The 12,365-nt window shown below is 41.0% G+C and overlaps 1 protein-coding gene across 3 annotated transcripts in view; it reads right to left on the minus strand.

The window, feature by feature from the left end:
- itsn2b (intersectin 2b) overlaps positions 1 to 12,365 on the minus strand; it is a 39,333-nt gene that overhangs the window by 23,963 nt on the left and 3,005 nt on the right. For all 3 annotated transcript variants that reach the window (XM_046031859.1, XM_046031857.1, XM_046031858.1), the window contains exons 2-10: positions 7,588 to 7,661; positions 6,607 to 6,699; positions 6,252 to 6,315; positions 5,804 to 5,985; positions 5,278 to 5,538; positions 4,680 to 4,770; positions 4,396 to 4,532; positions 3,506 to 3,569; positions 2,066 to 2,203 (exon numbers count right to left, since the gene is read on the minus strand). In XM_046031859.1, coding sequence (XP_045887815.1) covers positions 2,066 to 2,203; positions 3,506 to 3,569; positions 4,396 to 4,532; positions 4,680 to 4,770; positions 5,278 to 5,538; positions 5,804 to 5,985; positions 6,252 to 6,315; positions 6,607 to 6,699; positions 7,588 to 7,594 — 1,037 coding nt within the window. In that variant the 5' untranslated portion in view covers positions 7,595 to 7,661. The remainder of the gene's footprint in view (positions 1 to 2,065; positions 2,204 to 3,505; positions 3,570 to 4,395; positions 4,533 to 4,679; positions 4,771 to 5,277; positions 5,539 to 5,803; positions 5,986 to 6,251; positions 6,316 to 6,606; positions 6,700 to 7,587; positions 7,662 to 12,365) is intronic.

A 12,365-nucleotide genomic window follows, 5' to 3' on the forward strand; every position in this document is an offset into this window, starting at 1 on the left:
CACCACCACCACCAGCCTGCCCAGTGGTAACAAGGCATGATGGATCCATGTTCTCATTCTGTTTACGCCAAATTCTGACTCTACCATCTGAATGTCTCAACAGAAATCGAGACTCATCAGACCAGACAACATTTTTCCAGTCTTCAACTGTCCAATTTTGGTGAGCTCTTGCAAATTGTAGCCTCTTTTTCCTATTTGTAGTGGAGATGAGTGGTACCCGGTGGGGTCTTCTGCTGTTGTAGCCCATCCGCCTCAAGGTTGTGCGTGTTGTGGCTTCACAAATGCTTTGCCGCATACCTCGGTTGTAACGAGTGGTTATTTCAGTCAAAGTTGCTCTTCTATCAGCTTGAATCAGTCGGCCCATTCTCCTCTGACCTCTAGCATCAACAAGGCATTTTCGCCCAAAGGACTGCCTCATACTGGATGTTTTTCCCTTTTCACACCATTCTTTGTAAACCCTAGAAATGGTTGTGCGTGAAAATCCCAGTAACTGAGCAGATTGTGAAATACTCAGACCGGCCCGTCTGGCACCAACAACCATGCCACGCTCAAAATTGCTTAAATCACCTTTCTTTCCCATTCTGACATTCAGTTTGGAGTTCAGGATATTGTCTTGACCAGGACCACACCCCTAAATGCAATGAAGCAACTGCCATGTGATTGGTTGATTAGATAATTGCATTAATGAGAAATTGAACAGGTGTTCCTAATAATCCTTTAGGCGAGTGTATTTTAAGACTGCCGCGCCACTTTGAGCTAACCGATTAAATCAGCCACACACCTTTAAAAAGGGACATTTTTGAGTTTTTAAAAGGAATTTAAATATATTTATAACATATTTATTGCCTATATGTCATCAGGTTGTAAAACCAACTAAAAATTGAGGCATTCACCAACGTTCTCAGTTGCCTATAACAGCCTGTAATGACCAACTGTTTTCTATGTGAAGGATTGGTCAGATTTCCTGCGAAAAGCCACTGTCTTATATAAGCTATGACCATTATGTACGCAAAATTACAGCAAATCATATGAAACACAGTGTAATTTTGTGTTTTAGTTGGTTTAAACTAGATAATGTGAGCTTGCCTGCAATGATATGTGTGATAACTTTAATCGACCACTTGATCAATACAACAAAATTCAAATAGGCCAGGAGGGAACAAAGATGAAGAGAATAAACTGAGTGATGAATAACAATAAGTAGTGTAGGCGGTGTAGCACAGCACAACCTGGAGGAGGAACTAGTCTAAATGACTGTATTAATATAGCCTAATATTATAACATTAAATTAAAAGTATATTGTTAATGTAATAGTAAACTTTAAGTTTGATATTAATATATTCATTATGTTACTATATTCAATATAATTTCATATAATAGTATATAACTTACCACTAGTATAATATTAATTCAAATTACAGCTGCTTCAGTTTGGGGTTGTTTTTTATTCATTAACTTTGTGCAAGAAAAATGCTCTAGGCTACATGATAGTCTCCAACCTTTTTGGGCAGGCTACTAACTCGCCAATAATCATAACAGTTTATGCAGAACAATGAGTTCAACATTTATAAAGTTTGTTGCAGCACGCTCTATCCAGGCTGTGATTGATCTGTTCACAAATAGTGACACTGACGAGAACATCGGCTTTATGAAAAGTTGAATGTGTTTTAATAAAAAGGCACTTTTCTGGTTTACATGGATCTATTTTTTGGAGCTTTTAAGAGTGAAATAGTCACTGCCTGTCTAGTATTTTTGCCTATGCATTATAAATAGTACGTTCATCTACACTTTTAGCAAACAAACTTTTGGACAAACAGGATTTTCACATTCAAAAAAAATATCTTCAAAATTTAATACCTTGTTTAATGGCGATTGAGACTTTTTAATACTTTTTAATGGCCTTAATTGATTTATCACCTTTTAAGACTTTTTAAGACCCCGCAGACACACTGAATAACATGTTTGAATACACAAGTAACGTGATTAAAATATATTAAAAATACAAATACATTCATGTAGTCCATTTAAATGTTGCTGTTAAATTGAGTCATGTGCGTCCACATACCTTTGTGAGGGTGGCACCAGCTCAGTTGGCAGGGTCAGCGGCAGTGGCTGTCCAGTCTTAGCCACATCCACGAGATGCATTGCCAGAATAAACTCCTCAGCTTTTAGCTTGCCGTCCTTGTCCACGTCAGCTAAATTCCTGTGGAAAGATTACAAATGGAGGTGCGAGGTTTTTACAAGATTTTATACTGACTGTATTACCTTTGAATGCTGTAGAATGTCATGCAGGATGGGAAGGTACTTGAAGCCAACTAGGAAATATTTTGCGCCTCTAGAGAACCAAGGTTTTCATTATGACCAAAACTTTCTGTTGATCAGCTGTTTTCATCATGTTATGGCTATTGAACAGATAGTTAAAGTCAGCGTCGGTGACTAAACTTCTCAGCCACTGATGGACATGTCCAGTTATAGAGACAATATCATCGCACAAGGAGTTATCTATATACTGTCATATATAAACATACTTAAGTAGTCCTTCAGATGCTGTTGTGTGATGACACTGAGATTAATTTGCATACAAAAAGGATTTCGGGAGAACAACAACAAAAAAACACAGCAGATGTAAAAGTATTATGCTTTACAGTTTACAATAACCAACTTGGTTCCTTGACAAACAACGGACTATTGTCATACAAGCTGTAGTGGAATGAAGTTCCTTTCTGGCTCTTGAACACAACAGTGCAGCAATCATAATACATTTATAGAAGGGCTGCATGATATTGGAAACATTATCATACATTGCAATATTTTTGTTTTATGAGATATATATTGCAATATAAAAAACCCCAGTTGACTTCAGTTGCATTATTTGAAAAGAATTAAGCATCCTAGAATTATTGGGGTGTTGAAGGAGAAATGCATAGAAAATAAAAATAAATTTTATTTTTAGTCTGAAGACTTTTTTTGAGTGCAAACCATCCTTTCTTGAGCTTTAATGTGGTAAACATATTTTAAACAAAATTATACAAATAAAAACAAAAGAGCAGCTATACACCAGACCCCTGAGTGGTTTACCAAAGTTCAGGTGGTTTTGTCCTGCCCCTCATTCATTTTCAAGTTTTTGATGACAACTAACGGGGACGAGGCCTGCTTTGGTTGTTTGATAAACTGATCAAAAACAATATTGTGATTGGTGGTTCACTGTGCATGCAGATCCTGCGTGTCACTCACTAGCAACAAACTCCGTGTATCCAAGAACTTTTATATCGGACTAAATTATGTTACATCGGACAGACTTCTCCTGCAGATTAGTCATGGAAAATGAGAATTGTGCAAGTTTTCCTTTTCTATCCAGCAGCAAAGAAGTTGAGGGGTTTGAGTAAATTTGACTTGTTTGACATTGCACATTCTGCGATGTGACTATTGCGCATGGGCACATTGTGATGACGATGCTGAAATGATATATTGTGCAGCCCTAAAGTGTACACACACAGACACTTACCAGATTGAAGCCAGCTGTGTCTGAGTAAGCATCGTGGTTGCCATGGCACCTCTCACCTGCTGACCTGGCAACAACAGTGACAAATGTCACACAAGTGTATAGCACAAATGTGTGGGTGCAGTGGAGAGAGGAAAAGGTCACAGGTGTATGTCACAGGCCTGGTACTGTTCGTGCCGATGTAAGGCAGTCTTGTGCATCACCACAGCTGGTTTCCAAGACTTACTACAGGTTTGATGTTTGTGATAAAAGAGTGAAAACATCTGATGTTCCAACAGGAAACTACTAGGTGTAGGTTTATTTAACAGACAGCATTTGTCTATGTTGTGTCTGGTGTATGGAGCTGTAAGCTATAATTTAGTAAGAGATAGGACCAAGAGCTCAAAAAACTGGGGGAAAAAAATAATTATGTAATTTATATAATATGCTGAACCAAACATAGTGCAAAGTCACACTGACAGGAAAATATCGGCAAGTCTAGCTAAAGTGTCTGTGTGGGTATTTCAAGAGAACAGGTCCAGCAAGGCTTACAGTAACAGAATGAAAAGGCAAATGCATTCTGTGTTTGTAAGTGAAACTGTCCCTGTATCTGAACACACCCGAAGCCACCACTTCCTTAGAGTTAGCTAAGGCTTAACACACACACACACACACACACACACACACACACACACACACACACACACACACACACACACAGAGACAGAGAGAGAGACAACAGTTGTGAAATCATCAGTGAGTGAGTGAGTGAGTGAGTGAGTGAGTGAGTGAGAGAGAACATTTGTGAAATCATCAGTGACTGTTGCTCATGAAAATCCACGCCTGCATTCCAGCCATAGTTTGGTTTTGTATGACCTACACACTGTTCACATACATATGAACACACATCGTACCAGTGAGGTAGCCAGCCATCTGTTTATCCAAGCTGTTAAACTGCTGCCTGTATTTGAGTCTTGAAGCCTGTGGCACAGCCCAGTCGCTGGGACCAGTAACCACGGGGGACATCACAGAGGGGGAGGAGGAAGAGGAGCTGAAAGACAAACAGCGGCGACACAAAAATACAAGCTTTAAACGTCAGAAAGACCAGCGTGGCATTACACTAAAAGAGTCACTGATGGTGCAAAAGAGGAAATTGCTTAGTGCTTCCAAATTTCTGTGTGTTTTTTGTTCGTGTTACCTGCTAGATGCTAGGTCCAGCAGCGGTGAGGCATTATTTATACCAGCAGGAGCACCAGAGAAGGAGTATGAGGATGCAGAGAAAGGAAGGCCTGACAGCACAAAGCACACAACATATATCCATTACAGACTCTCCTATAATCATGTTATATATTTTATTGCAGCCACTTACACAACCATAACATTTTATTGCTGTCTTTTCCCCCAACATAGACTTTATTTACTTTCTTTTTCCAGAAAGGGGAGGGGAGGCCTGTAGTGTCATCTAGCCACTGCTGTAACCTTGTCAAGGACAGGGAGGCTATTTGTAAGGAAATGAGACAGAGAGACCTGACTCTGCAAAAACAGGCCAGGATTCATTTCTTACCCCCCCATTTCCCCTCAAAATAAATACATTTTTCATCATCTGCACTCTGCTCCAATCACATACAATATTTACTCTTATTAGTACGCATCTTGCAAGTGATCAAAGGACAGATGAATGTATTTAATCATACAGGATAATGCCCTGATGAGTCTTGAGTCTGTCACTCAAAGCAAAGGAAAAGGGGGAGAGGAAAAACATAAATATAAAGTTAGAAATAAAAAATGGATTGTACCAGTGGCCGAAGCTCCAGCTGGGATTGGTTGGAGAATTCCCATGGTGCCGTTTGGCAGGGTGGTGTTTCCCATGGTGGACATCAGGGGCCTGGTGGGGGTGGAGGCTATCATGGGGCTCATGCCGGTTGGTGTAGGAACCAAAGGGTGTAGACCTGTCATTGCTGTCAAAGGTGAGAGGCCCGGGGTTGCCATGGAGAGAGGGGTCAACATAGCATGGTTTGTCCCAGGCATCCTGGGCATGTTAGGCACAGGACCCATACCTAGGACACACACACACACGGAATAGGCAAACCAGTTAGATGACACAGCAGACAATATGCATGTGCACAAACTTGCAAGGAGACAATGAGTCAGTCATTACAGATTAGCTTGTCAAAAGTTAAAAATCCCAAAATGAGGCTTGATTGTATTGTATTTATATATTTTAATCACCAGATTTATTGTAATGTTTCTGTGTTTAAGCAAAAGACACGTTCCTCACTAACTAATGTCCGCATACAGTATATAATAACAATAATCCTGTACCGTAAGCGGGGTTGGTCATAGCAGGGTTATGGAGGGTTGGAGCAGACACTGGAGGCTGCTTCATGATGATTGGCAGTGCTAAGGGAAGTGGTGTACCCTGGAGTTTAAGCTTAATGAGTTTCATAGCGATGGAAAACTCCAACCTGTCCATCTTCCCATCTTTATTCATATCTGCCAGAGCCCTGAAAACACAGAGGACAACAGAGCCATCAAAAGAGTGTTGGTGATGGGACAGTGGATAAGATGCATTGTGTCCCCACTGTGACCCACCAATGTGTCCCTGAGCAAGACACTTAACCCCTTGTTGGTCCAGAGGCGTGTAACGTATGACATATATAGCAACTGTAAGTTGCTTTGGATAAAAGTGTCAGCTAAATGAATAAATGTAAATACATACTTCCAAAGAATGAATCGCTCAAACGCCTGATTGAGTGTGTGGGTTTCTCACCATATCTCAGCCAACACTGAGGCAGGCAGCCCTGATTGGAGGAAAAACTTCCTTGCCTGCTCCCCTGCAGAAAGGGAATTAACAGAGAAACACAAGAACATTGAGATTCTCATGCATGCATACAAAACATCACAACAGTATGTTTGTGCCTGCAGATGTGTCTACTGAGTGTATATGTGCCTGGTCACCAGAGCATGTCAACAACATGTGTGTGCATTTCATAGCTCCTTTTATTTACATGCGCCTGTGTATTACTGTGGTATTGAGAAATCACTGTGGTTTATACAGTTCAAGGCTGAAGGATTCGTCATGGTGAAATGACATTATGTGTCATCTGTGTGTTAAGTGTTTGTACCTGAGACAAAGCCCATTGATGGAGAGAGGGTGTCAAACTTCTGATCATGTTTGACCCTCTCCTCTGGAGAGATTGCCCATACACTTGGACCACCTAGAAAATAAATTGAAAAAGAAGTGTGAACAACAGATGCAGGACGTAGCCATCATCGTTAAATGATTATCTGCCCAATCAGCAGTGGCACGTTCTAAAAATGAAAAAAAAAAAAAGATATTTTATATGAGAAAATGTATCTGACATGAGGGATTTCTGGTGTAAATAACACATTGACAACACCTAAATCTGAACAAAAACAAAGAATCATAAACTTTATGTGATTACAAAAGAGTTAGAAACTATTCTATGACTTGCAAACAAACAGGAAGGTAGACACACAGATGAGATGAGAGAGAATACTGAGGCCAGCCTCAGCGGCAGTCAGGAGTTCACAATGCACCGATATTGACCAAGTGATAATGAAGCACAGTGTTGCGGGTGATGTGTCACTTTGACAAGGTAAATGGGATGTTGACTTTGTCATAACAAAACATACACAGTTTCTGTGACTTGAATGGAGCCGACTTCAAAACAACTACAAAGCACAATAACAACAGTACTAAAAATAGGCTGGTCCAGAGAAGGACCCTACTCACACAAACATTAAGAAACAGTAAGACACACATTACTTAACAGTGTGTATTCAGACAGATGCACGCCACACACAATTAATACTATAACTGGCACTGTGTTGGCCTCAGTAGATCATTACGCACTTACACAAACCCACACACAGTTTTGTTTCCATTACGTTTGGGGACATTACATTAACTTTACACAACATTACATTTATTCCTTGGAGACTTACCTTAACCATAAACCAAGTCTTTAGTCCCCACACTGTGACTGTGTAAACAGATATATGTATCCACAATATGAGTAATACGCGAACTTCTGGTCTTTCCCCCTCCACACCCACACTCACACAATCTGCAGTGGTCTTACCATTCATATTTGCAGGGGGCAGAGGCAGGGAGGGGAAACTGGCGGTGGCGTCCTCAGCTACTGCTCGCAGCCATCTGCAAAACACACAGCCACAGCACAGTCATCAGGCAATACTGCAGTGAAGACAGCACAGTGGTGTCACTAAGAGGAGGGAGAGCAAAAAGGCAGGGAGAGAGATTCTGGTCAGTCAGCAGAGTCAAACAGGGCTCCTCCAGTTCTCTTCAGTCAGGAGCACTCTGGCAACGTCCTAAAGCTTTTAAACTACTGGGACATGTTCCAATACTATCAACACTGACTCTATGGTGGCCAGAGATCAGTGCAGTTCACACTACATCGTCTTCTCTAATGATGCTGCATTCATGTTCATCTTTTAGGATAGGAGAGACATAGTGATCATCTGCTGTTAAACCCTGTCACACTGTGCATTATCTGAAACTGGTGGCTTTGTCTTCAGTATCGTAATTAAAATTTTTGTTTTGTGGTGGGCATGTGACTATTTGTCACCAATATTCATCTACCATGGGAAGCCTTAAAAAAATAAACATCTTGATGAAGTGTTTTGTGTTCTTATTCATTAATTGTAAATATGTTTAGATTGCGATTGAAGCAACACTACAGTCTCACTGGTTCACAACTTGACTTCCTATCACCGCTCTCACGCATGTACACTGTAATGCAAGTGTGGAAATCTTCTGCAAGATTAGGTTTTGCACATTTAAAGTGATTACATTCAGTGCAAGGGTAAAGAGTTGTCTACATGTTTCTTTGATACATTTTGATCAGTTTACTACAACAGAGTTTTCTCACAACGTGGTGTGCAGCTGTGTGGTATTGTGGGACAGAGCCAGCTGGCTAGTCAGCTAGAGAACTTTTTATTTATTATCCTGTATTGTTCCATATATGGGCTCCTTGTTGAAAGGACCAGTAACTTGTATCATGCTGGGTTTGCTAGCATATTTATAAGTGACATCTGTGACTGCAGCACTGGTCCGCCTGTTGGAATACAGCCACAACAAAAAGCCTTTTTTTAGATATGAGAGTTTTTTGCCGTGGGATGAGCAGTGTGAACTTTTGCATCAGGAGATCACAGGACAGGACAGATAAACAGAGGGCCACATGTACTATGAGAACTACATTTTAAGTATTTCTTTCAAACTGATGTGAATATATGCAATCTAACATTGAATCCAAAGCTGAATTTATTTTTAATTATATTTCATGCATCATATTGATTCTGTAGTTTTCATTTAACTTCATTACTGGCGTGCTGAACACCTGCTTCCTCAATGATGACTATCTCTCTCCCATCAGCCAGACTCGCATGATGTAGTCGGAGGAGGAAAGGGAGGAGAAAAATTCCAATCTTTCGGCTCAACACTTCCTGCCCGGTAACCCACAGACACAAGCATTTCCTCGTCCAACGTCAGTTGACAGGAAGTGATCATGGATTTTGGCAGAGTGACAGCGTGGCGTGGAACTGCAGCAGTACTAAAATTACAGACTGACGAGTGATTTTTTGGGTCGCTGATCGCAGACTTGTCTACTGATATGAGCTTTGGGAAAGAGAACATGAATGTGATACAGAGATGCATAGTTTCTGGGAATGTGGCCTGTTCAATGCTCTCACAAGGGCAGAAAACAGCGAGGGAGGCCTGATCTACTGCCTGCCATCTGTCGCTCTTCCTCACTCCTCCTGGGTCAAGGCCTCCTCTCCTTCCTTCAGCTCCTTTTAACATCCTCACGCTTTGAGTTATTGCCTCACACTCTTTCATTCAGCCCTTGTCTTTCATATGCAGTCTTTATTAAATATTGGGAGTGCGAGTGTGTTCCCATTAAAAATGTATTCAGTAGGAAATCCTGTTTGCAGCGGTCCCAACACAGATTCAGCAGAAAAACAAAGAAATCAGGTTAACATTTAGTTAATACATAAAATATTTTACTAGTTGGAGAAAATCGACAGCCACGTTCTTTTAGCCTAAGACAGTTTTCAGACAGACAGACAGATCTATACAAACACAGTTTCAACAAGGATCCATCACATTTGGTTTTGTAGTGAAATATTTTACACCTTATTTAAATTAGTGTGTTAATCCTCAAAGATGCCTGAAACTCAGGTGTTGTATAGTACAGTAGTGTAAATAGTTGAGTTTGCCCAACATATTGATATGCCAACACAACAAATGAGCACTAACCTGACATCAGCCAACGGTATCAGCCACCCAGTATTGATCAGGCTCTAGTGGTGGACTGTCACCTCTGGTAATGTAACACTATAGGTGATTATAATGAATAAATGAAAGATAGCAGTGGACAGTCAGCTTTAAGGTTTACGGTTGCCAGAGTGACAGAGGAGTCTGACCTTTCCTAACTGGACGGCTGCTTGACCAACTGACTTCAGTAGTAGAGTCACGTTTTGCAAACCCCCATGCAAATCCTTTCTGTAGGCTACACCTACCCTAAAACAAACTTCATTTTGTATTTCACCTGTGGTGCATGACCTATTTAAAACCACACAGGAATGCCCTGGTAGCTCACCTGGTAGAGCACCTATCAAATTAAGCAGAAATGCCGAAATAATTAACGCTAAACACAAGGTTGGAAAACAGACACTAGGTTACAGGTAAGCAGCTATGAGTAAAAGCTAGATGTACAGTTTTGGTAGCGTTACAGTGCTCACCATAGAGAAGGAAGCTAATGCACTGTATAGTCAAGACACACTAGATCTTTGTAATGCAGAGACAGGCCAACTGTAAGGCCTGTGTTCAAGCCTCAGTGACTGCAAAAACCCACCCTGTGCCTGGGAGCAAGACTTATAGCACTGGGCTTCCCTACTTTTCAAGGTCTGGACCAATGCTAAGAATATGTAAGCTCATCCCGGTGCTAACACATACTCAGTAACCCCATTACTCTTGTCATGGTTGAACACATAAATAGACATGACTCATACTGGGTCCCAACCTGCCGTTTATGAAACAGTTCTTCCCACACAGAGGTGACAGAGCATTTACTTACTAACAGCAGTTCACAGTTAAACAGACAGCAACAATGAGGTCCATCACACTAGATCACCAAGCGCTGAAGAAATATCACAAATGACACGCTGACATATGCACACTGATTCTTTATCATCTATATTGCAACCAGTTAAGTGATGAGTGTGTTTGTATCTGTATACTTTACCTGTTTGTTGGTTGTGTGGTGTTTCTTTATCATTCCTCACAAAGACCTCTGATAGATCCTAACATTGATCTATTACATTGTGTTTATTGGCAGCTATCTGGCAGCTAGTGTGCTTTTTCCTGACTCCATCACCTGCCTGGCACAATATGTAATGACATTCGAAAAGCCTCATTTGCATCAGGCATTAAGACCCTATCTGTATCTGGATGATCTGGACAAGGTAAAACACATTACTGCACACTGTGATCTTATCTCAGCCAGGTGAAAAATGTAATCATTGTTGAGGAAAAAAAAAAAAACACCCAGCAAGTTAAAAGGTCACCATACTCAACCTCTTCCTGCAAGCTTAAGCAAACCAAGCGACAAGTAGTAACAGTACCTAGCACTTCTTCCCTCACAAAAAGTGATTTAATAATGGACGATGCCCATGCACAGCATTGCTGCCTTGGCCTGGGATGCATCATGTTTGTCTGCCAGCTCTGGTCCAGTCACAATATGGGCAGATGAGCAAATTTTTATGAGGATTGCATTTACCCCAGTTTGCGTGCATTCTCAAATTTATATCTCAGCAGCATAATTTAACTGTACACATTAGACAGGCTTCCATGACAGGAACACTCACAGCTAGCCATACTGTAGTTAGCCTGTTTTCAGCTGTGGAGTCTAACAAGACAAACCAAGCCCATTACAGAACATAGCAGGAAAAGCACAGGTGTAATTAATATTGTTAATGATGACTCTGTTTCCTTTAAGTGTAAGTAAGCCTCGCCAGTCAGCCAGCCAGTACAGTGACATGGCTCTGAAACTAGTAAAGCTAAATGGAGTGCAGCCATTATTATATTATAAATTACACTTGTGGTTTTCCTGTTATGTCAAGTCAAACTATCTTCTGTGAAAAAGGCCAGTTGGTCCAAAGCAAGACAGGGCAGTTCCTAATTAATTAGTAAATGCATGGCCTTGAGTTGGACATTTGCAAACTTCTTCAGCTTGCACATTTTCTTTGGACTAAAGACTGATTACATTGGACTATTTTTCAAGGTCAACGTGAACCACTCAACGCTGAATTAATGACTAGCTGGAGTGAAACGTCGACGTATAGTCTTTCTTTTCATTTATGGCTTGGTTATGTTGTCAGACCTCAACCGCTTCAGTTCTGCTTTGATCCCTGCTAAAAGACTGGGACGTTTCTGCCTCTGTTGTCCTTATGGTCGTATCTTAAAACGTCTCTGTATATACATACAATGCAGAAAACTGTTGGGATACATTGCCCGGCCGTCCCTGATCATACCCGCTTCAGTGGGAGCCTTGGACCGTGCATATCTTGCTCTCACATGATCACCCTGAGTGCATCTGTCCCTTACGCACTGTCTGTTTGGTGTGCACTTTTCATACCACACCTTGCTGCAATGTAGACTCTCTTTTACATTGACAGAAGGAAATAAAGAACACAATGAGGACCCACACAGAACCTTTTCTCCTCTCTTAATCCCTCCACTTCCTCTTATCCTGACTGTCTTTTGGATGTTCATTTTTCTCTCTCTCTCTCTCTCTCTCTCTCATTGTGTCATTGTACATCTACGTCTGTCCCTCTGTTCTGT

The sequence above is a fragment of the Micropterus dolomieu genome, linkage group LG20, assembly GCF_021292245.1.
Source record: "Micropterus dolomieu isolate WLL.071019.BEF.003 ecotype Adirondacks linkage group LG20, ASM2129224v1, whole genome shotgun sequence".
Taxonomy (NCBI): domain Eukaryota; kingdom Metazoa; phylum Chordata; class Actinopteri; order Centrarchiformes; family Centrarchidae; genus Micropterus; species Micropterus dolomieu.